The sequence below is a fragment of the Neophocaena asiaeorientalis genome, unplaced genomic scaffold (assembly GCF_003031525.2).
Source record: "Neophocaena asiaeorientalis asiaeorientalis breed wild unplaced genomic scaffold, Neophocaena_asiaeorientalis_V1.1 scaffold36, whole genome shotgun sequence".
NCBI classification, from domain to species: Eukaryota; Metazoa; Chordata; class Mammalia; order Artiodactyla; family Phocoenidae; genus Neophocaena; species Neophocaena asiaeorientalis.
This window is the reverse complement of record NW_020174149.1, coordinates 8386408-8408901: the sequence shown is the minus strand read 5'-3', so window position 1 is coordinate 8408901 and position 22494 is coordinate 8386408. Positions and strand designations below refer to the sequence as shown.

Below are 22494 nucleotides of genomic sequence, written 5' to 3'. Positions count from 1 at the left end.
GAGCAAAATCCTAGATCTGAGAGGGGCTTTTTGGACTCTCAAATTCAATCCTCATCATACAGCTGGGGAAACCAAGGCCCAGAGAGGAGAAGGAATGCATCCAAAGGTTCCATGGTAAGAGGGTAGCAGAGGTAGGCCTAGTGCTCTGGGCCCTGGACTCCCAGCCCACTTCCAACAGCTGCAGCCAACTCTGGAGGTGCGGGAGCCCTGGTGTGCCGAGCACATCCTGACAGCCCTGGATCGGCCTGTTTCCAAGGCTCTGGATGAGATCTGGCTCAGCTTGGGCTCCCTCCAGCCTGCGCCACCTTTACCCACAGCCCCAGGAGCTTGGCACGCACACCAGCCCCAGCTGGTTCCAGTACAATGAAAGGCCAGTCAATGATTCATGGAGGCTCCTTTCCTGGAGGCCTTCACTGGGTACACCAGGCACCTGCCATTGGCCCCTGTACTAGCTCCCCCGGACCGAGCAGGATGGGGATTAATCAGTGATGGGCCCAGAGGAAGAGTCACTGCAGGGAGGAAGGTCCTCCCCACCCACCAGTCGGACCATACGCAGCCCAGCCCTCTCTCTCTCTCTCTCTCTTTGTGTCTCTCAACCCTTGTAATCCTTCTGTCTCTCCTGATAACTGGCTATCTGTATCTCTCGCCGACTCTCTCCCCGACCCTCCCCCTTCTGCATTTCTCTCTTGCACCCATATGCACACACACACCCTTACCGCCTCTCCTTTCCCCTGTACCTCCAGCCCCCTCACTCTGAACTCAGAACCTCTCTCTCACCCTCTTCCCTTGCACCTGCCCTCAGGCAAGGTTCTGACAAACTAAGGTTTTCAACAGGGGAATCTGAAAGCTGAGGGGCCCTCAGAGACAATGCCCAGGCCAACAATGACAGTATGTGCTCTGTAGAAACCAGTTCTCCAAAACAGTCATCGAATTGCTTCCATAAGAGAGGTCTGTGGACAAATAAGTTTGGTGAACGCTGGCTTAAACAAGTGAGTTTCTTATTGCGAGACTTGTCAGAGCCTCTGCTATGATGAGCCTCCCATAGGGTGATGCAGTTTTCAAAATTACCTCAGCACCTGGGAAAACCAGTCAAGAGGTGGGGCTCTCACTCCGCGAGGACCACGTAGGGCAGGTGATCCACCTATGCCCATTCACTCAGGCTTTGTCCGGGCACGGGGATGGCACCTGCCAGTAAAATCCCCATGGCTGCTAAGCTTTGTTTCAAATCTAACTCTCTAGGATTTTCCCTGCAGCCTGAGGCGGCTTCACGGGGAGAAAGAGAGAAATCGGCAGGGAGCTGGGAGCTCTCAGAATTTTCTGGAGCTAAAGCTTTGGGCCCCATGCAGGCATTCCTGGGCTTGGTGTCTCTATAGGCCCCACATTCCTGGAGGCAGATGCAGTGGCTCCTCCCAGGCCAGGAGGTCAGTACCAGCAGCGGAAATTCTTGGAGTTCGTCTCGGATGGAAGGTGCCACCGGCTCGTCAGTCACAATCCGGGCGCATCAGTGAATCCCGGAACTTTACAAACAGTTTAACAGAGTCATTCTCTCCCTAGAGCCCAGGAATCCTCTCACAGGGTGTGGAGCAGAGACAGAGCAGAGAGGCAGAGAGAGGGGGTTAAAGGGAAGCAGGGGACAAAGGGATACAGGGATACGGAGGACCAGGAATTTCCCGTGTCCCTGTCTTTGCTGATGAGACCCCAGAAATATGGATGAACGCACAGAATGCTAGAACAGGAGCTCACGAATGCTTGCTGCAGAGTTGCTGGTGTATGCTTGCCAGCTGGTACATGCCAGACGGCCTGTGGACATTGATGGCTGTGTGCCCTGTGCCTTCGGGAGAGGTTGCCTCCAAAACCAGCCTCGGTCAACGATTTGACCAAGACATGAAACTAGCTCCATCCTTCTTGAACATGGAACTCACCTCCCAGTGCCTGATTCACAAGGAATCAGGAGGAAGTATGTACGTGAAAACAGAGGTTGCCAGCATTTTTATCAAATGGATAATTTATTATGTATTTCTCACTGAAAAAAAAAAAATCTCACTGGCCGAAAAAAACAAAAACACCACCAAGTTATGTGTAATCTACCCAAGCAAGAAGACCTGATTTGGCGAGGGAAAGGAGGGAGCCTGGTCTCTATCAGACTGCCAGGAACTTGCTCTTCCCAGTGGGCAGATGGGCATGGACTGCCTGGAACTCAGCAGATGCCTGTCTGCTCTGTGGTCTGGGTAACGTGCCTTCACTGCGTTCAAAAACCCAAGTTTGATTTAAAGAAGGTTTCCTTGGAGTTAAACAAATAACTAAAACTTTGTGAGTTGTTCACGTCATCCAGTGGCAAGCAGATCCAGAAGATGCTGTGGGAGGTTCCACGATCACCTCTGACATCACTGATTCCTACTTTATGGGCTTGATAGCACTCTCCCCACACCCACAACAATGTATTGACACCTAGCATGACATGGGCACCGTCCACAGATGCCAGCGTCTGCGTGATTATAATTAATTTTATTGGTTTTATGGGTTTGGGTTGTTTGGGTTTTCTATTTGAGCTCCTTAAAGGTATAAGTTTTTATATCTATTTAAGTTGCATTATGAAAAATATAAGCTAAGTTTAAAAAATAATAATAATAAATAAATAAATAAAATAATAAATAAATAAATAAAAAATAATACTCATGTTAAGTAAGGTGTCAAGGATATATTAGTCACTTTTCAGAATGTTCAAGCGTGCTATCAATGGTGGGCTCCCATCCTTGAGAACTTTTTCATCTTTTATTAATTCTTTGGGTTTGCTTCTTTTGGATTGGAATCATTGGTTGAATTCACTGAGTCTCTCTCTCTCTCTCTCTCTCTCTCTCTCTATCTCTCTCTATCTCTCTCTCTCTTTTCCTCCTTCCCTCTCTTTCATTTTTCTCCCCAAAGGCAATATTTTTCTCCCTCCAAATTGTAGTTCTATTGGCTTCCGTAGTAGCTTGTTGAAAGTGTATGCTAGGTCCCCCTTTATGAGCACAGCCAGACCAGCCTTCCCAGGTCTGGAGGGAGGATAGGCTGGCTTCAGACAAACTGAGCATAGCACCTAGTGGGGACATCTCTTAAGAAACATACCCTGGGCAGAGGACTTCAGCCTTTGACTATGTGGTAGGGATTGGTCCTGGGTGAGGCTGCAAGGGCTGGCAGAGCACTGGGTCTGTGTACCTACACAAAGCTGTGCTGTGGCGCTCCCATGAGTAAGAATCACTGGCAAGTTCTTAGGACAGATCAGAGGATGACTCCAAATATAGTATTGCAGGAATAAGCTCTCCCCCAACACACACATACACATACAGAGTTTCTAATTTGGACCTTACTGGATAGACACCTCATATGTGTATATATATATATATATACAGAGAGAGAGATACTAGAGAGAGAGAGAGGGAGAATGCATTCTTTCCTACCTAGAGGGGATATGCAAAATATATGTCTTACGTGGCAAGGGCACCGATCCACCAGAACTACCCCACAACTGTTGAGGTGGACAGGGTCCTGGAGGTCCCCTGCTGATGACATGTTAAGCCTTTAAGTGCTGGATTGTGGAGAGGTCCAGGGGAGGCTAGAGACTAGAGAAGGACCAGGGGAGGCGGAGACGAGACAGCTATGGGTGAGGGGTGGGGTGAGGTACTTGAAGAGCTCAGAATAAATGGAGGTATTTTAATATTAACATATACCCGATACTATATATGAAATAGATAACCAACAAGGGCCTACTGTAGAGCACAGAGAGCTATACTCAGTATTTTGTAATAACCTGTAAGGGAAAAGAATCTGAAAAAGAATATATATATATATATATGTATATATACTGAATATACAAACTGAATCACTTTGCTGTACACCTGAAACTAACACAACATTGTAAATCAACTCTACTCCAATAAAAAAGTAAAAATTAGAAAAAGTCCATGGGGAAGAAATTCCAAGGAAATAAATATTTCTATATTCATTTAACTTAACTTCATTTTTCATGTATTTAGTAACATGTTTGACTTATACTCAACTTGGTGCCGTTTACTATTTAACTTAAATATAATTTGTTACTTAAAATATTTTAAAAACAAAACAAACAAAGAATTGGTGAGGCCGTACTACCCCACACGGCCGAAGATCAGTTCTGCCCTTGCGCCATTCCCCATCAATACACTGGAAAGAACAGAAAATTATGCACAACCCTATATACTGAGAATATGATTTATTAGACTGAAGTAGAGTCCTCTAAGCAGACAAGCTCGTTAAAATTTCTGGGCTTCCTTCACCAGTGGCCTCTCTGCCCAGCAGGGCCCGAGGTATTGGTAGGAACTGTCTCTTGAGGGCCGGGGATGATGGCCCTGCTGGCGAGGACCTCACCTGCCTTCCCTACCTCCAGAATTTCCCCTTTAGGAGCACCAAGAACAGGAAACATCATCACCTGTGTGTCCCCAGCCCCAAAAAATGGCCCCTCCCTGGCCCCCAGCTCACAGCGAATTCCACTCATCATCCTCATTGTATTCTAAACCTAAAGAAAACAAGGCATCTGCCCAGCAGCTCATCCATAAAACATTAATCACTATCTCCTTCCTTGAGAGGCTCCTGACCAGTGAAGGTGTGACCTCCAGGAGTGATGGAAAAATCCGAATCAGTCAGCACGTGGCCAGGCTGTGCCACGGGTGGGGGCCCCTGGCACCAGTCCCTCTAGTGCTTTTCCAGACCAGCTCCTGGCTTTGGTTCCAAGGACACTGAGGACCAGCCTGGGAACCCAAAAGGAAGTGAGCCCGCCTTGCTTCTACCAAATCCCCAAAAGGCACCATGTCCTTGAGGCCAGGTGGCAAATGGCTGCCCTAAGCCACCCACACCCTTTCATTTGGGTCCTCTTGGAGCCTACAAGAGCTTTTGAGATGGACAAGGATGCTGGAGTCGGGGCCAGATTTACAGGTCGCTAGCCCCATTGAGGCTTGTGGCATCTATGTCTGACCAGTTGACTCACCCCAGTCCCGGATAGCTTCAAAGGTCAATTCTCTCATAGAACTCTCGAGGGCCTGGAAAGAGGAGTCCCCTTGATCCTGGAGGAAAAGGATATATCAAAAGGGATCTTACATTCCTGGATGCTTAGAAACCCAGGACTGATTGACTGGAGGCAGGAGGTCATATAAAATCATATACTCATATCAACTGTTTTTCTTATATCCCAATATTTATACTGATTATTTTCCTGTATTGTGACATTTGCTTGAACCTTCAGAATGTTTAAAAAATAATGACAGGGCTTCCCTGGTGGCGCAGCGATTAAGAATCTGCCTGCCAGTGCAGGGGACACGGGTTTGATCCCTGGTCCAGGAAGATCCCACATGCCGTGGAGCAACTAAGCCCGTGCGCCACAACTACTGAGCCCGCATGCCTAGAGCCCGTGCTCCGCAACAAGAGAAGCCACCGCAAGGAGAAGCCCACGCACCACAACGAAGAGTAGCCCCCACTCACCACAACTAGAGAAAGCCCACGCACAGCAACAAAGACCCAATGAATCCAAAAATAAATAAATAAAATTAATTAATTATTAAAGGCCCGTAAATATGGCCTTGTCCATCTCTTAATTCTAATTAATTAATTAATTATTTTTAAAAAGTGTTTAATGGAGGGAGAAGTATTCTAGGATTCATTCATTCTAGGATGCTGAATTACATCCTGCTTCTTTCTGGGCCAAGCACAGAGAGCACAGCCTTCCAAGCCAGCTGAGCCACCTCCATGTGCAGGTATCCATGGGACCATGGGGGAATCCAGTGAAGGAAGTGGCCTGGTAGCTGATCAGCATGGACCCAGATGGAGGAGGGTGATAGATGACCCCCTCATCAACACACCTCGTGTGTGTAGTTGCTTGAATGCTTGGCAGCTGGGGAACCAAGGTTGAGTCATGGAATCTTCCAGGAAATATACTCTCTCCATTAAATTTTGATGAACGAAACAGACAAGTGTCCTGGTTGCTCCAGAAGCTCTACTTCAGTTCCAGTTATTCTCCTAAAACCTCTCCTCTGTGCTGGGCTGGACAGAACATGAGCAGAGCAGAGCTGGGGATGACCCTTGGGAGATAGGTTACCTGAAGCCCTGAACCCACGGTCTGGAAGATGAGAGGGAGTCTGGGAGAGCCTGGCCCTACAGATTTTGCCCTCAGGCCTGAATGGTGCATTATTATCCCTCAGGGTATAGCATTGTCCTACCCCATCTCATATACTGTGGTGGGAGAGGACAACCTCTGGATGAGCAAGTTTATCAGACATATTCCTCCCAAATAGAGAGAGGGACAGTCAGCCCTGGAGGGCACTGGGTGAGGCCAGTGCCAGGGAGCAGTCTTGGGCCAGGTGGTGCCAATATGTCTCAAGCAGAAACAATGGCCATTTGGCCCCAGAATGAACGGCACTTCTCCTGGTGCTAGAGTTCCCTTCAGCCAGGTATTCTTTTCCCTTCCTTTTTCCTCTCAACACCCTCCAGGCAGAGGAAGCCTAGCTGGGCCAGAGCTAAACTTAGTGGGAGTCTTGACAAAATGGGCCCGCACCACATAGTGGAAAGAGCCCAGTCTTTGAAGCCAGACAGAGCCAGTTCAAAATCCTAGTTTTCCCACCAGCGCACTGTGGGGCTTTGGGCAAATCATTTCCTCTTCAGGGGCCTCGGTGTCCTCTACAACAGAGGTTGTCATCTCTACCTTCCAAGGATGTTATAAGGATTAGAAAGCTTGTATGTGAAGTCCCAGGGAGGTTCCTCGACCTCTTCTTCAGGCTGTGTATCTTGGCACTAGGATTCTAGAAGTTAAAACAAAACAATCACTAAGAAAGGCTCTGCCCTGGAATGGCCAGAGGATACCAAAGGAAGGTGGTTGAGGTGGGGGTGGCCAAGGGCCCTTATGGGTTCTGAGAGGGTTTCACGCCAGGGAGGATGGGACAAGGTAAGGAGACAAGTCAAGAAGGGCTGTGAGAGAGAGCCTCGGAATACTTGCACAGGTGGGCTGCCGCAAGCTAGACTGGACCCTGTTTCCATAGCTTGGCCAGCACCCTCCCATTCATAGCAGCCTGTCCTCAGCCTGGGAGGTGCAGAGGCAGTTTGCATGGACTGAGGGCCCAGGTGCCACTCACAGTGGCCCAGTTCACGCTGGAATAAGAAAGCCTGCTCCAACAGCACTGAGCCTTGGCCTCCACGGGCCAAGCCGCCCTTGTATCACCGTCAGCAAAGCCCCCCACCAGAGGGAGGTGGGAACTGTGCATCTCTTAGTAGCAGAGTTGTGATGCCAGGACCTTCCCAGTCACCCCTGACCTGCTCAGCCCACGCTCATGGCAATGCCTGTCCACGTGGCCCAGTGAGATATCCAGGTTGATGGTTCTCGGAACCTCCCAGACTCTGGGCCTCCTGTTATTGGGCACTAGGTTTCCCAGTATAGTTGTCCCTGTTTTGAGAAACTAGCCCAAAGTGTGTGTGCATGTCAGGGGGAGTGTCAAGGGCCTGGGTCCAAATGTCAGCTTGGCAAAGAATTGTCCTATTACTGGGACATGTGCCTGAGTGTCCACTCCCCTCCATCAAGTGAGGATGCCCATGGCTGCTGAGCCCCCAACACTGAGGGTGGCCATGGGTGGGAAGGGGTTTTGTAAGCTGAACAGGCCTAGCTGGAACCTTTCAGCCCACGCTGGCCTTGGGCTACATGGGGGACAGGTGGAAAGTCAGGAACAGACAGAGGGGTCCTTTCCAGGCTTCCTGTCACCCTGGGGGCGGAGGTCAACCCACTCTGACCTCTCTTACCTTCTGCCCTGGGGAGACCCCTTAGGAGTCTGACAAAAGCCACAGATCCACCACGGGAAAATGCACAAACTCACTGAATGTGGCTCGTGATTTCAGAGAGGAGGAGCCCTTAGCCCCGCAAGGCCTCAAGGGACTAAGTGGCTTTTCCCCTCTTAGCTACTGCAGGTCATCCTTCCCCAGCCAGCTAAGCCTCCCCTGCGCCTGGCACTAACCTCACTCTGGCGGGCAAGTCTCTCTCCATACCCACCCCTGGAGCTGAGCTCCCCGGGCAAGCCTGTGGGCCCCAGTGCCCAGCCCAGGTGTAGGTGGGTCACAAATGTGAGGAAGGTCAGAGGGAGGGTCACCTGGGAAGTCCCTGGTGCTCCCTGGGCTCTGTTCTTAGGGATCAGAGGGGAGCCACGGGCTGTCACACTTCATTCCTGCTTTCCCCCATCCCTTTCACAGATCAGAATCAAAAATTAGGGGCAAGACCCTGTGTCTCTCAGATGGAGTTCTGGGTGGGGCTGTGTCCACTCCCTGAGACCAGGGATCCTGGAGGCAGGAGGGCAGGCATTGGTTCCCCCTCAGACTGGGTCCCTAGGAGTGGGCCCAAGCTCTCAGACCCAGAGATCCCTAGTGGGAACATGGTGGCAAAAGAAGGAAAACTTCATTCCAGAGAGCTTGGATGACTTATATTACTGTTTATTTTCTTAACATATAATGAAATTCAAAATCCTATTTTCTTAACATATAATGAAATTCAAAATCCAAAGAGATATATATGCAGAGCAGACAGATGCAGGGTTCTGGTGTGCAGCAGTCAGAGCAAGACAGGAAGGGTCTGCGCCCCTCTCCCCTCCAGCACAACACTCACCCCTCCCGGCCCCTGGCCATTGCCCAGGCAGAAATGCAGAAGCTGGGACTGAGAGGGACCAGTCTCACAGTCCAGGGAGTAGCCAGAGACATGGTCCTGGCTGTTAGGCCTGGCCAAATCATTATCTAGCTGTGGGTCCTTGGGCCTCAGTCTATCTGTTAAATGGGCTAGAAGTTTTTCTAGGAGATGGAGAAGGGAGTGTGCGGATATCATGATGGGTCGTCCTGCTGCTCCTAGATACCTGTGTATTGTGTCTCTCAGTTTCTGTCACCATCATGGCCACAGGCACATAGGGAGACCTGCTCTGACCCTGGTGGAATTGAATGGACTGTGTAGATAGCTGCCCCCGAACAGACTGTGCTCTGAATTGTCCTTGGGCTGCAGCCATAGCTACTTCCTCGGGTCAAGACCAACTCTCCCCTCCAGATAAAAGAGGAGGGAAGACTATGACCTGGGCAGCCTGTACAGGTCACCCAGCTGCCCCAAATGCCTCCAAACAGGAGCTCAGGAGTAAGGGGGGGATCTGCTCTTCCTCCTGCCTTGGGATCAGCTGGGGGCTTAGAAGCAAGGGCATCTGCCTCCGAGGGCTGATCCGAATCACGGTCGTGTGTCCTCAGGCTTGATAAGCTTCAGATAAATTGACAAGCTTCAAATGACTAAACACACCTGCATAATGGTGACCTGTGTCTGCACTGGCAGGAGAAAGTGAAGAACCAAATAATGATGGGGGTGATGCAGTGATAGGTGGAAAAGATCAACTACAACTCAGTAAAGGAATATGGGCGTTCCTCCCTCGCCCTCTAAATGACCTTCATTCTACAAGAGCAGCCTCTGTCCAGTGGAGCCACTATCGGACCTGCTTCCCCCAGGAACAGGAACTTCCAGTGGCTGGATGGTCTGCTGCTCTTTGCTTTGAAACATGTATGCCTATGTACATGTGTTCACATAGGTGTGTAGGTACAACTATATACTTGGCAAGTGGAAGAAGCAGCGCTGGTCCAGACCACATCTTCCAGAACCTGCAGTGTGTCTACACTTACAGAATCCTAGAGAGGGGCCTCAGGCCCATATCGCTTTCCCTGTCCCTGCAACTTTACAGATGGGGTCACTGGGGCCCCGAGATTGAGACCTTCCCAAGGTCATGCAGCACATCTAGGGGGGGCCCTGGAAGTGAGCCAGGTCGCAAGGTCGAGGCTTGTCTGCCACTTGCCCCTACCACGGCACCTGCTGGGATCTTTTCCCCATCAGAGCATCCTTGCGGACAAGTGCGCTTTACAGGAAAGAGGGCCATGCCCAAAGGCACAAAGCAGTCACAGTGGAGCCCCAGGCACCTGCAGCAGGTGAGTTGGTGAGCAACTTTGGGATGAGGGGGGACTTTCTGGCACACCTCCCATCACACTCTGAGGGGACAACTTAGCAAGGTGGGTCCCTCTCTTTCACCTCCTCTGTGACTTCAAGGGAGTGGGTGATTGGAAAATCTTGGTCCCCAGGAAGCCCTGAGGCCAGGAAACAGAGAAAGAGAAAGAAGGTGATAGAAACAGCCCCAAATCAGGCTTGACTATGCAGGTCCTGCGGATCTTTGGGGAGTGACTGAGCCAGCTTGTCAGAGTGTCTACAATACGGATTTCATCCCTCCCCTCCCTACACCCGCCCCTGCCCACCCCCCACATGGATGCCTGGGCCAGGCCCCCTTATTTGGGCTTCATCTCCACCCTGGAATTGATGTCGTCGGCATCCAAGTCGTACTCCTCCACCTGACCGCTGGTCCACACCTTCACGCGGTCTGTGAGGTCGCTGCTCCGCGGGGCCAGGATGAAGTCGTAGATGAGCACGGCCAGGGCTCCTCCGATGAACGGCCCCACCCAGAAAATCTAGGAAAAGAGCAGACGTGCTCAGAGGGCATCTGATGGGAACTGCTTACCCTGAGACCCCTGCTCCACCATGCCACCACCTGGCTTCCCTCCCACCCGTGCCTGAACCCCAGCATCCCCATTCCTGTGCCCCCCAGTGACTGGCCCAAGGCAGGACTCTGGTGGTGGATGTCTCCCTGCCTCGGTGCGACCCAGCTCAGCATGCCTGGCGTGGTCAGACCAGCCCCTTCTTGAGGGTGGCCACTGCCCCACCCTCCCCAGCTTTGAAAAGGCCCCAGAGATAGTCTGGTTTGATCAAAAGTGGCCTGTGAGAGGCCTGCATACCAAAAAAAAAAAAAAAAAAAAAAGTGGCCTGGAAAAGAAACAGCAACAGTGGGAACAGCTAAATCCCTTGGGCACTGACCCTGTGTCGTGCTCAGCTTACAGGTGCCGAGACCTTTGTCCTGGGCGGGAAGCAGGCACTCCCACACCCGCACCTCCCAGCTCAGGAAACACAGGCACCAAGAGGCACTGGGATGACATGGGGGCAGGTCTGAGCTGGGACTGGAGGCTGGCCTACGCCGCTTGAGGCGTGAGCCCACTGGCCCTTTTATCTCAGGTCTCAGCTGCCCTATTTCCTCCGCCCTGGCCATCTCCCAGAGCCTCTGTGATGGGAGATAATGTCACAGGATGGGGGCGGGTCTTCCATAAGGCAGCAAAACCTCCCACCCACCTCCACGGGGCAGCCCTGCGACCCCTTACCCAGTGGTCCTGGAAGTTGTGCGTGATCACAGCAGGGCCGAAGGACCGGGCTGGGTTAATACTGCAGCCTGTGTAGTCGATCTGTGAGGGGGAAGGGGCAGGGGCAACAGGGGGGGAGATACAGAAACAGAGACAGAGGGAGCGGGAGAGAGAGGGTGACATGGAGAGAGAGGACCGGAGAGGAAACAGACAAGTGACATTCAGACCCAGAAAGATGGTCAGGAGGTCCCTGCACTTTCCTCTCCCAGGCAGGCGGTCCCCCCACCCCACAGCATGAGCCCTGTCGGAGTCCCACCCACTGTCCTGACAGGACACCACGACAGCCTGGCTCCGCCCTCCCCACCTCCACCGCCACCTGGGAAGGTCCCCCACTCACGGCCAGCAGGTGCCCCAGGGCCACAGAGAGGCCGATGGCGAGCGGGGCCGAGCCCCCGAGGTCCCGGCGCCTCCGGTCCGTGGTGGCCAGCACGCATAGCACCAGCTGCAGGGTGCCGATGATCTCGATGCCCAGCCCCTGGCCCGAGTTCACGCCGGGGGCCAGCTGTAGGGGAGAGGGGCAGTAAGAACTGCGTCCCAGGGCCCCCAGGCCCGGGCCCCCAGGGCCAGACCCTCAGTGCCTTCAGAGCGCTTCGCATCAGCCCCTGGCAAGGCCACACTCAAGCACATACAGCCATTAGTGGACCTTGTCCCCTCCCACACCTGTTGAGGAAGCGCCAGCTTGGCCGAAACACTGTGGCACTCCAGACAGGCCTGGGGTTGCTGGGGGGCGGGGCTTCTGCACCCAGCTACATCCAGGCCGGGGTACCCTTGGGGGTACCAAGGCCATAGGCGACAGGTGAGCCCTAGACCTGGGAGGAGATGGTTAGGGACATTCAGGGACAATTAAAGAAGAGAAGAAAACGGGTGGCAGGGCCCAGCTGGAGGCATTGCTTCTTACTCCAAAAGTCTTGAACATCCTCCCCCATCATCTGCTGCGTCTCAAATTCCCAAAGATGCGGAGGGTCTTCCTCAGTTAGCTGGCCACAGCTCCCTGTGTCCTTCTCGCCCTTGAGCCTGCGTCCCTTGCATCCCCACCCTCTGTCTCCTGCCCCACCTCTGTCTGTCTCTCTCCTGGTCCAGTGTCTGTCTCCCATTTCCTCTGGGCCCTGCCCTCCCTATCTGCCCCCTCCCTGTCCCTCCTGGCCCAGCGCCCCTCCCTCTCTTTGGCCACGCTGGCTGCACCACCACCGTCTGGTTCCCACTTGCTGCTGGGCCACTTTTAGAAACATGACTCATGGAACAAGAAGGGAATGGGAGCTGCCGTGAGGTCACCCGAGCCCTCCCTCTGCAGCTGCACCAGGGAGATCCCTCCCCATGGAGCCCCTGCACCTTCCCGCACGTGAGGGTCCCAGGGGCCAGATATGCCCACACAGGGGAGCTGGGCCTCGTCAGCACAGGCTGCCTTCTCCCAGGCTGGTGTGTCCAAATAAGACTGAACTTGAAGTCTCATCCGGAGGGTAGGGGAATGGGGCTGTCTCCGAGGCCACAGGGCATTTTGCAGAGTCCTAGGTGGAGGGCACTCCACCACCATCCAGAGCTTTTCTCAGCCCCACCCTGAGGCCATCCAAAAGAACAATTCTCTTCCCGCCTTTGTCTGCAGCCCTGGGTCACAGGGAAAGTGACTCACATCCCCTCCCCTGTGTTGCAGCCCCAGCTCTGGGCCTTTCCTGGCCGACCCCAGGGCCGCAGCCCCCCAGCTCAGCCAGCCCTCCGGGCAATACCCAGTTTTCTTCACACCCCAACATGGGGCTGTGGAGGCAGAAACCCTGAATTCAGGTCCTTGCTCTCCCACTTGCTGTCCCGCACCATGACTATGGTCTCCGCCCTCTCTGGTCCTCAGTTTCCCCATCTGTAAAATAGATCTAATTTTCCCTTCCCATTCTCCAGAGAGGCCAGAGGTTCTAAGGCTGTGGGGACAGTCTTGGGGCATTTGAGAAGGGCTGCAGAGGCAGCAGGGATCAGGATGGTGGTTGTGGCTCTGTGCGGGCTCTTTCTCATCTCATCCCCAGGACTGGGGGCGGTAGCAGGCAGAAGGGGAGAGGCTCTGCTGCCCAGGAGTGTGGAGATGGGAGTGAAGCCCACCTGGAGCCGGGACAGGCTCCACGGAGGCGAGGCTGGTGAGGCCGGGCAGCTTGTACCAATGCCCATCACACTCACACCTGCTGTTACCCTCCGTGTCTGAGCGCTCAGGAAGCTCAGGGTTCCTCCCCACGCTCTCTCCTTTGCTCTCCAGGGTCCGCATGATTGCTAGCTGCCAGGAGTCCTGAAACCAGCCCTTCCACACTGATTAATGGAGCCATTGCTCTAAGCGGCTCCTGCGTCATACTCTCCAGCCCCACCGCACTCTCCTCACACACGTGGTCTCGGCAAGCTCGCCTCCTGCCCTGATTCTTAACCAGGTCTGTGCATCCCAGCCCCTGCTCTGCCCAAGGGTACCACTTTTCATGCAAAGTGAGCAGGGTAGGGGGCCTGGTGCCATGACCCATCCACAGGAAGTGACACCTGCCCTGGGAACCCTAGGATGTACCCTTTCCTAGCTGCCCAGAGCCCTTAGAACCTGACAGCCCAGAACAACATGGGTTAGTAACCTTCCTCTCCCCAAACCCGTTACCACTACCACCAGCAGCAGGAAGATTCCCCTGATTGTTTCCATGTCTATGACCTCCTCTCTTTCAACTGCCAAAGCACTTGTGTTACTTACATCTGAAAAAAAAAATTGATAACTCAAAATCGGAAAGGATAGTTAAAGGTCTGTTGAAAGTTGATGTCCAGAAAAGAGCAAGTAAAAATTCAGACCCTATGTTCCCGTTTACAACCTATTAAATTTGACACAATTGCTTACATAGGGCTAATCCCACTTGTGGTTACTTGTTATTGAAAAAAAAAATGTTTGCACATCCCCAGGTAGTTTTGCCCAGTCCAGGTCTTATATTTCACCGATGAAGGTCCCCCCCCACTTCAAAAAAAGTAACAATCAATTTTCTGAACACAAGTCTAAAAACCAGAAATCTCCACACATTTAGTTAAAGCATCAGAAAGATGCAGGCTCTCCATTTTTGTATCAAACCCATTGAAGCCCGCTCTCAAGGCCCAGTTCAGACTCCAGTAGCACCAAGAAGTTTTCTCGGGTCCCTGGCTAGAATTCACTTCTGCTGCCACTCTGCCGAGCCCTCACTGAACGGCCTGCGTATCTTGCAGAGAAGTAACCTTTCTGCCTCCTGTGTTGGTGCCTCAGACACCCTGGCCTGGGAGCTCAGTGGGGACAGATGGGGACACCTTCTCATCTCCCCGCCCAGACCTCAAAGGGGACGCTCGCTGTGTGGTGACAGAAGTAGCAGACGATGCTAATTTTCTAGGACTTCCACCCTCTCTAGAAGCGGCCAGGGAAGCCCTCTGGAGCTCGGCAGGGCTGGTTCATTCGCTTTCTAACTGGGAGACCACAGGCCAGTCGTTGGTCTCTGTGGACCTTGCAGGGCAGCCTGCTCAAGGCTCTGCGAGATGACAGACAAGGAGCCCAAGGCCCAGGAAGGAGACAGCAAAGTCAGAATCCTTGCTCCGGGGGTCTGTGCCACCCAAACTCACAGGCCAAGGTGCTGGCTACCCACAGGTTGGGCTAAGGGTTCTGACGATTCCCAGCTTGGCCTGAGGAGCTGGCAGAATATGCTCTGTAGCTGCTAGAGTGTCCCAGGCACCGGGGTGGCACAAGGCTGACCTCTCCAGGAATGGGCCTCAAACCCTCCCCACTGCCCATGGGCAGTATGACCAAGGTAGCTTCTAAGGGCCAGGGCCCCAGCTTGGCCTGGGCACCACGGCGTCCCACCCTTGGGGAACAGCAGGTCCCAGGGCCAGGTCCGGCTGTGGCTCTGGGCATCCACTCTCAAAGAACAGGGGAGGGAAGACATTGAGGGCTGCCCCCTATACCCACTGCCTCTAGCACTCAGCACTCCCAGTGAGGGGGGCCTCGGTGAGCCCCCCAACGTCACCCCTCCGTGACTGTTCCGGCATGCATGTGCCTCTGAGGATCCAGGGCTTGGGGGGCCTCTGTGTGTCTTTGTAGATTGGTATCTGTGGGGGACCACATGTGTCCAGGTGTGACTCTTTCCTTTTCTTTTTCATTAGACATTAAGAGGTTTATTAGACAATAAGTAAACAAAAAGTCTATCCAAGAGTTACAAACTTTCTCAACCTGTACGCACTAAACAATACAAGCTAAAAATATCTGACACAAAAACGGACAGAATTACAAGAAGAAAATGATCAGTCCACTACCAGAGTGAAAGGGTTTAACAACCCTCTCTCAGAAACTGATGGAATGAAGAGGCAAAAAATATAAAAAGCCTGAACAGGGAAGGTTTGAGCCACACAATTAACAAGCTGGATTCAAGGGAAATGCGTAAGCCCTGCACCTCCATATTTGAGGATATACCCTCTTCTTCAGCCCACGTGGGACATTCAGACACACTCATCACGTATTGGCCACATGCATCTTAACTGTCTCTGAAAATCCTTATCACGCAGGGTGCCATCTCTTACGGAGCGGGGACTTTGCGGAGGCTGGGGCAGGGCTCTCTGTGTGGCCCTAGATGTTCATCTTGTGTGTCTGACGCATTTCTGAGTGTGTCACCCTGTCCCTGTGTGTTGCACACCCACACATAAGTGCCACTACTGGCTGGGGATGGAGGAGAAGGGAAGGAAGCCCCCTTGAGTAAAAGAGAGACAGGTCTCAAAGTGCTCTTTGCTCCCAGAAGCCATTTCATCTTCCTGACAAGAAACAATACACAAAGCAATGGCTTCCTCCTTCCCTTCCTCACTTCAGGACGGCCCTGCCCTCCTGCCCGGGAAAGGAAGAGGTTCCACTGAGGACCACCCTCCCCGTACCCTCCTAGGGTCCCAGGGCCTGAGTGGGACCACCCAGGCTTGAGAATATGCTTCATGCCCATGTGTGTGTGCCCGTGTGCCATGTACCATTGCGTGTGTGAGTGCACGTGTGTGTACGGGTACAGCGTAAATGTGTGCAATGAGGAGCAGCAGAGATAATCAAGGGCTGGCGGCAGGAGGCCGGGGGTCCTGCCTGCCGTCAACTGCTCTGCAACCTAGGCACGCCTCCATGTCTCTGTGGGCCGCGGTTTCCTTACGTGTAAAATAGAGGCCCCAGACCTTGTCCAGGATTCCTCCCCACCTGACGTGGGACCCCGGCCCCCAAGACCTGCGGTCACCCTCCGGGCCAGGATCCCGAGTGCAGGATTCCCACAAGGCCATCTGAACCGCTGGTCTCCATATGGCATGGAACCTGTTATAGGACCTCCCAACCACCTGTAACCGCCCGATGCCCTCCACAGACACACAGCCCAGAGCAGCCGGCTGCCTGACAGACCCTACTTGCATAGCCCTGATGACAGGGAGCTTACTGACTTGGAGGCTGCCCTTCCCCAGTTTTTTTTTAAAAAAGCGTCTTTCTTTACCCTGAGCAGACACCTGCCTCTGGTTGTCCTGATGGTGGGATTTCAGGCACCGAAAGGAAGTGCTCATTGGAATGGGCATTTCCCAGCCTTTTCTACCCTCTTTTGAGTTGAGGTTTTCCAGCCTCAGGGTGTGTTTGCCCGCTGGACTGTAGCTCCTTGGTTGTGTAAAGACAGCCCCTCACTTACCCCCTGGGCACCACCGTGGGTGAGGAGCCCCTCTGGACCCCAGAGAGAGGCTCTGGCTGAGGGGACCCTGGCCAGGACGTTTCCTTGCCCCTAGCTGCAGGTATGTGGGCTCAACCCACACCCATTCAGGAGACCCCAGACCCGTCGGTGCTTCCAGAGGGCGAGGACCATGGCCCCCCAGGGGGCTCTGCCAGCAAGCACCAAGGGCTCCCTGTGCCCCCAGGAAAGCTTTCCCAAACCAGTCTTCAAGGAGAGGCAGGGGGCGTGTTTGACCTGCCTGGGGAAAGCCCTGATGGGTAAGAGTAAAGGCACCCCTGCTGGGCGGGGCCCTAGAGAAAGTGGGGACCACTACTTGGGCCTGAGATCAGGTTGGGGGGAGACAGCATGGGATTGTCCTGCAGTGAGCTAAAGGCTCCAGATGGGAGGGGAGGCTGTGACCCGGGGGACGGGGGAGTCAAGGCAAGTCCCCTTAGACCGAGGGACCCCGGCGGGCCACGTCCCCTCTCAGAACGTGGCCCCTTCACGTGAAGATTCCCACAGCGAGCCCTGGCTAGGGCCAGGAGTCAGCGTGGGCAACATGGGGCGGGCAGGGCTGCTCCGAGGGCTCTCATGGGGGAAAGAGCCTAAGAATTTTCCGTGGTAAGGGAAGTCTCCACCGCAAAGCTCCTGCCTCGCTCTGTGCCCTCCCCCTCATCTGGTTCTGGCTGGAGACAGTAATTATATGTCCCATCAGCGGCATCACCACCCAGCCCCCAGCCCCCTCCCTGGGCAGGGCCGTCGGAAAACTGGCTTCCCTTTCCCCCAGCCCCCACCCCCAGCTCTCGGGGAGGCCGAGGGCCCTCAACTCTGGAAGAACCAGTGGCATGGGGAAGGGGGGGTTAGGGAGAGGGGGGTGCTCTCATTCTGTGGCTGGGGAAACTGAGGCCCAGGACACTGAGGAAGTGGGAAGTTTGGGGCTAAAGGCAGGCCCTGGATACAGCACGTAGAAACAGTCCCCAGGCAGTCAGGCCCAGAATCAATGGGGCTGAGGAAAGACCCCCAAATGAGGGAAGTGTGCGCTCTGCCTGAGGCCCCAAAGGGGCTGGAATCAGAGGCTCTGGATGGAGTGGCATCCAGTCCCCTCTTGGACACAGGTAGACACTGGCCTGAACCCTGAGCCCTCACCTCTTTCCAGAGCCCCAGCCTTCCACCATGACCCCCGATCAGCCACACCCCACGACTCTCAGGACATGACCTCCTCTACCTAGGAGCCCCTTCCCCCCCAGCCCAGAGTCTTCACATTCAGGCTCTCATGGCACCTCCTCCCTGAAGCCCTCCTGGCCCTCACCACAGCTCAAAGTCAGAAGTTCCCAGGTGCCCTGATACCTCTTATCGCACTGGCCTCCTGCCCCCTATCACGGACAGATGTGCGCCGGGCTTATCTTGCACGGGACCATGGGCTTCCCGGGGCAGGGATTGGGCTGACTCAACCCTGCATTCAGTCTGCAGCAGTGACAGTCACGTTTATACTGTGAGCAAGCCAGAGAGGGGAAGAGTGAAAAGAGCTGGCGAATGGTCCAGATTCCAAGGTGCAGGAGCATCTTCGACTTCCCAGAGCCCAGCCATACCTTGCGATCTCCCCTTTCCACAGATGGGAGCTGGGGCCACACAGACAAGGTTGCTTGCATGAAATCACACAGGGTATTATTAGTAGCCGAGCTAGGGCAGGGCAGACCTGGCACCAACCCCTGCCTCTGAGCCTCTCACTCTAGGAACAAAATCAGGGTTTGGCTCTGAGAACTAGCCAGGATGCGCCAGGCTGGACAGAGGTCCATGGCCCCTCTGGGACATATCCTGAGCCCTGACTCAGTGAGGAGAAAGTTGTCCCCAGCATGTCCCCGGGGGATACCCCCTGACTCATTCCAACCATTTCCTGTCACTTCTTTCCCTATTTTCCTTGGAAATCTCCATGCCAACCATGGGTTTGGGCTGGGGTGGGGCTTGGGACTCAAGGGGCTGCGGGAGCCTCCCCCAGAGCCTGGAGGAAAGAGTGTGTCACCTGTGTAGGCTGGTCTCTGCCCCTCTTGAGGTGTTGAGGCCACCTCCCAGGTCTCTTCAGATCCCAGGTTCAGTGCTCTGGACCCTTTTCCTGTTCTTCAGCCCAGGACTTGTGTTTCTGGACCCCAAACTTCCATGGGGGTCCCCGGGCCCCTGCCACAGCCCTCAGTGCCCTTAGGTTCAGCACGGCCCCTCTTGGGCTCCTGTTAGCCAGACCCTCCTGGGAAGAGTGATAAACTCAAGTCCACAAAGTAAGCTTGTTCGTACTATGGGTGTGGCCAAGAGATATCAAGAGACCTAGGTCCCCTCTTGGAGCCTCAGGGTTTTCAACGCCAAGAAAACTCAACAAGTTAGCAGTAGCCAGGCCTTGAACCCAACTTGCCTGCTTCCCCGCCCAGGGCTGGGCCCCTTTTTCTCCCCCTTCTGCAACCCATCCAGCTCAGGTATTGGGGTGACTTTGGAAAATGGAGCCTTGAGAGGGAAAGGGACACTAAAGCAGGGTGTGGCCAGATCAAGGTGGCACAGAGGTAGGTGCTTGCCCTCCTCAAGTCTGCCCGGGATGCCCACGTGAGAGAGCGAAGTCGGCCAGCAGATGCCTGTCCCGCCTGTCCCTTGAGAGGGAAGGTCAAGAGGGGGACGGAAGGCCTGGGGAGACTCAACTGCTCCCCTAGGAGGACCCATTCCCAACCCCCATTGTGCCCAGCTGAGCCCCAAGGTGATCCACCCTACCCAGTGCGCACTCCCCGAAGTCATCCGGCTTTGCCCCCACTGGAGAGACAGGCCTGGAGGGCCTTACATCCACCGTGACCACATCTTCCCCGACTAAAGTCTAAACTCCAGGCCGCAGGGCTAACCTTCAGTCCTAGGCTTGGTGAGGTGTCACTGTGACACAAGAAGTGCTAATCCCTCCTTGGCAGGGTCATGCCAGCTGCCCTCTGCACAGACCTCACCAAGCCTCCCCCTGCTGCAGCACCAGGATCTGAACTTTGGCTGGGAAGCAAGAGGGCAGCTGCTTCTCTAATCACCCACGGCTCTCTCTGCAGAGCCCCTGGCCGGCTCCCTTACTCTCCCACGCCGGCCTGTCCGGCCCAGGCCCCGCCAGTCTCGACCTGATTTGATTCCTCCTCTCTGCTCCTTTGCCTCTCTCCCTCCCTGTGGAAACACCCCCTCGGGTGCTCTGAGACCTCCTCCAAGCCTTACTCAGCCTCTCATGCCAAATTTCCCCTGCTGTGGCCCAAGCCAGGTCTGAGTTTGCACTTGGCTGAGGGTCTGGAAAAGCCCAGGTCCGCGACAGCACGCAGCTGCCGCCAACAACCAATTAGCTGTGCTAAGCGGCCCGGGAGAAATTCTTTTCCGCAGCTCCTACCCAGTCTGCTTCTCATGAGTGCCCCCAGGCCAGGCCCCATTCAAGCCGCGAGCAATGGGCGCACGCAGGGACACACGCACCCCCTGGGACGCTCACGTAGCACTAACGTGCTCACAGACACACTTGCAGAAGCAGTGGAGCTTCCACAGACTTGGAGGCCCATGCCGGCACCCACGTGCACACACCGTTCACAGACACAAATACACGCGCCACACCTCTCTGTGTCTGGTGACAGAGAGTGGTCCAGGAAAGCCATCTGCAGGCTTTCCAGCAAGTGTTTTCACCCCCCATCTTTGTCTCATTCCCGGGCCCAGAAGAGCAAGAGGAGCTTTTTCGTTGAAGGCAGCTTGTTCGGGGGACCTGGGTGGCTGCCTGGAAGCTTGAGTGACCCCCCTCCAGGAGAGTCCTGCTCACACAGGACTGTGTGACCAGCTGCAGGACATGCCGGGCAGGTGGTGCAGGGAGGCTGGGGACAGCAGGCAGAGTGTCCCCAGGGTCCAGGCTGCACAGGGAGAGAGCTGCTGCACAGGCGGGGCTGGGGAGTGGTGGTACGAGAAACCACAGCCCCGGGACGAGGAACTGCTGGCCCAGCGGTTAGCTGCCGCCTGTGCTTATTCCCCACAATAGAGGCCCGCAGGGGAACATTGGCAAGACCGTCACGCTGGGTCTCAGCTCCCCACGGTGCCCGGCAGGAAACAGGCTCTGGACCGCAGGCGTAGCTGAGTTCCAGTCCCAACTCTGCGTGACCTCCAGCAACCTCTTGTCCTCTCTGTTCCTCGGTGTCCCCATCTGCACAATGGGCGGAGGATGAGACCAGCGCCGCCTCAGCACTGAGGCCCCAGAGCCTGGGGCCACCCCACTCACCGCATTTAGGCCAAGCGAGTTGTTGGGCAGGGAGGAGGTAATGCCCGAGAGGATGGCAGTGGCGACGATGGCCCCCACGCACTGGGCCATGATGTACATGACAGCCCGGAGGACACTCATCTGGCAGCTAAGCAGGATCCCCAGCGTGACAGCCGGGTTGAGGTGGGCTCCGCTGATGTGGCCCACGCTCTGGGCCAGCGTGGCAATGCTCAGCCCAAAGGCCAGTGACACCTTCACATTATCCTGGAAGGCACCTGTCGTCTGGTTGCTCTTTATCGGGTACTGGAAGCCCAGGGCGGAACCAATGCTGATGAAAATGAAGAGGGTCATGGCCAGGAACTCGGCCACCACTGCCCTCCAAAAGAGCTTCTTCTTGAACTCGCTGGCCATGCTGGCAGGGGGCTTGGCCGGAGACCGCTGCCTGGTGCTCGCCTCCCTCCGAGAGCTGAGCCACAGCCCGGGCTGGGCCTATTTATAGGACCCTGGCGGGAGGAGAAGGGGGGAGCACAAAGGGAGGAAGGCCTCTCCTTGCTCGTGGCCCGCCCCACACCTCATGGGCCTCCTCTCAGCGATGGATGCAGACACAGCTCTGCTGTCAGCCTGCCAACTTCTTTTCCCTTCCTCCTCTCTCCCCTCCCTCCCTCTTTTCCTCCGCCCTCAGCCCTGCCCAGCCCGGGGAGGCAGGCAGGAGGCAGCCACTGCTCTAATAGGCTTTGAGAAATTCCTCCAAGTAGGCCCCCCTCAGAGGGCCAGAGAAATCCAGGTGTCCCCGCCCTGTGTGCAAAGCTCAGGGGGTGCCCGAGGACAAGTCCAGACGCTCGGGATGCATGGGGCGGGGTGAGCAGCTGGGTTCAGCAGGTAGACATTGCCCTCCTGGAGGCGGGCACCATGACCCTGCTGGCCTGGCATCCCCATCCCGCCTCAGAGTGACATTAGTCTGGAGTCCACAGGTCCGGGATCCCCAGGGGCAGTCTGGGCCTCTCACCCCTGGCCCAGACCTGGCCACGGGATGTCACTGTAGGGATGGCCCAGAGCCCCCAGCCCCACTGGCCAGGCCAAAGTTAATGGGGACACGGAGGTATCAGAGGGTGCAGAGAGCTTGTCTGTGGACCACCCTCCACTCTGTGGTCAAGGGCAGGCCTGAGATCAGTAAGAATCTGAGAGGCCCCCACGCTGGGAGCCCTCCAGCTTCTGAAGCAATTTGAGCAGATGATTTCTGGGCAAGTGTGGGAAGATGAGGGCAGGTGAGGACTTTCCTCTCAAAGACAGTCAAGCTGGCAGAAC

The 22494-nt window shown here is 54.9% G+C and overlaps 2 protein-coding genes across 2 annotated transcripts in view; both read right to left on the bottom strand.

The window, feature by feature from the left end:
- The window catches only part of GHRHR (growth hormone releasing hormone receptor), a 31626-nt gene extending 25190 nt beyond the window's left edge, over positions 1–6436 (bottom strand). The window contains exon 1 of the mRNA XM_024755024.1: positions 6425–6436. The gene's annotated coding sequence lies outside the window, so the exon portion shown is untranslated. The remainder of the gene's footprint in view (positions 1–6424) is intronic.
- A 2015-nt stretch (positions 6437–8451) lies between these two features.
- Positions 8452–21779, bottom strand: AQP1 (aquaporin 1 (Colton blood group)). The gene is made up of 4 exons (XM_024755057.1): positions 21211–21779; positions 11633–11797; positions 11257–11337; positions 8452–10515 (listed from the first exon to the last, which is right to left on the bottom strand). Exons 1-4 carry the CDS (start codon positions 21598–21600, stop codon positions 10336–10338), a joined length of 816 nt encoding a protein of 271 aa, XP_024610825.1. The 5' UTR covers positions 21601–21779; the 3' UTR covers positions 8452–10335.
- Between the last annotated feature and the right edge of the window lie 715 nt (positions 21780–22494).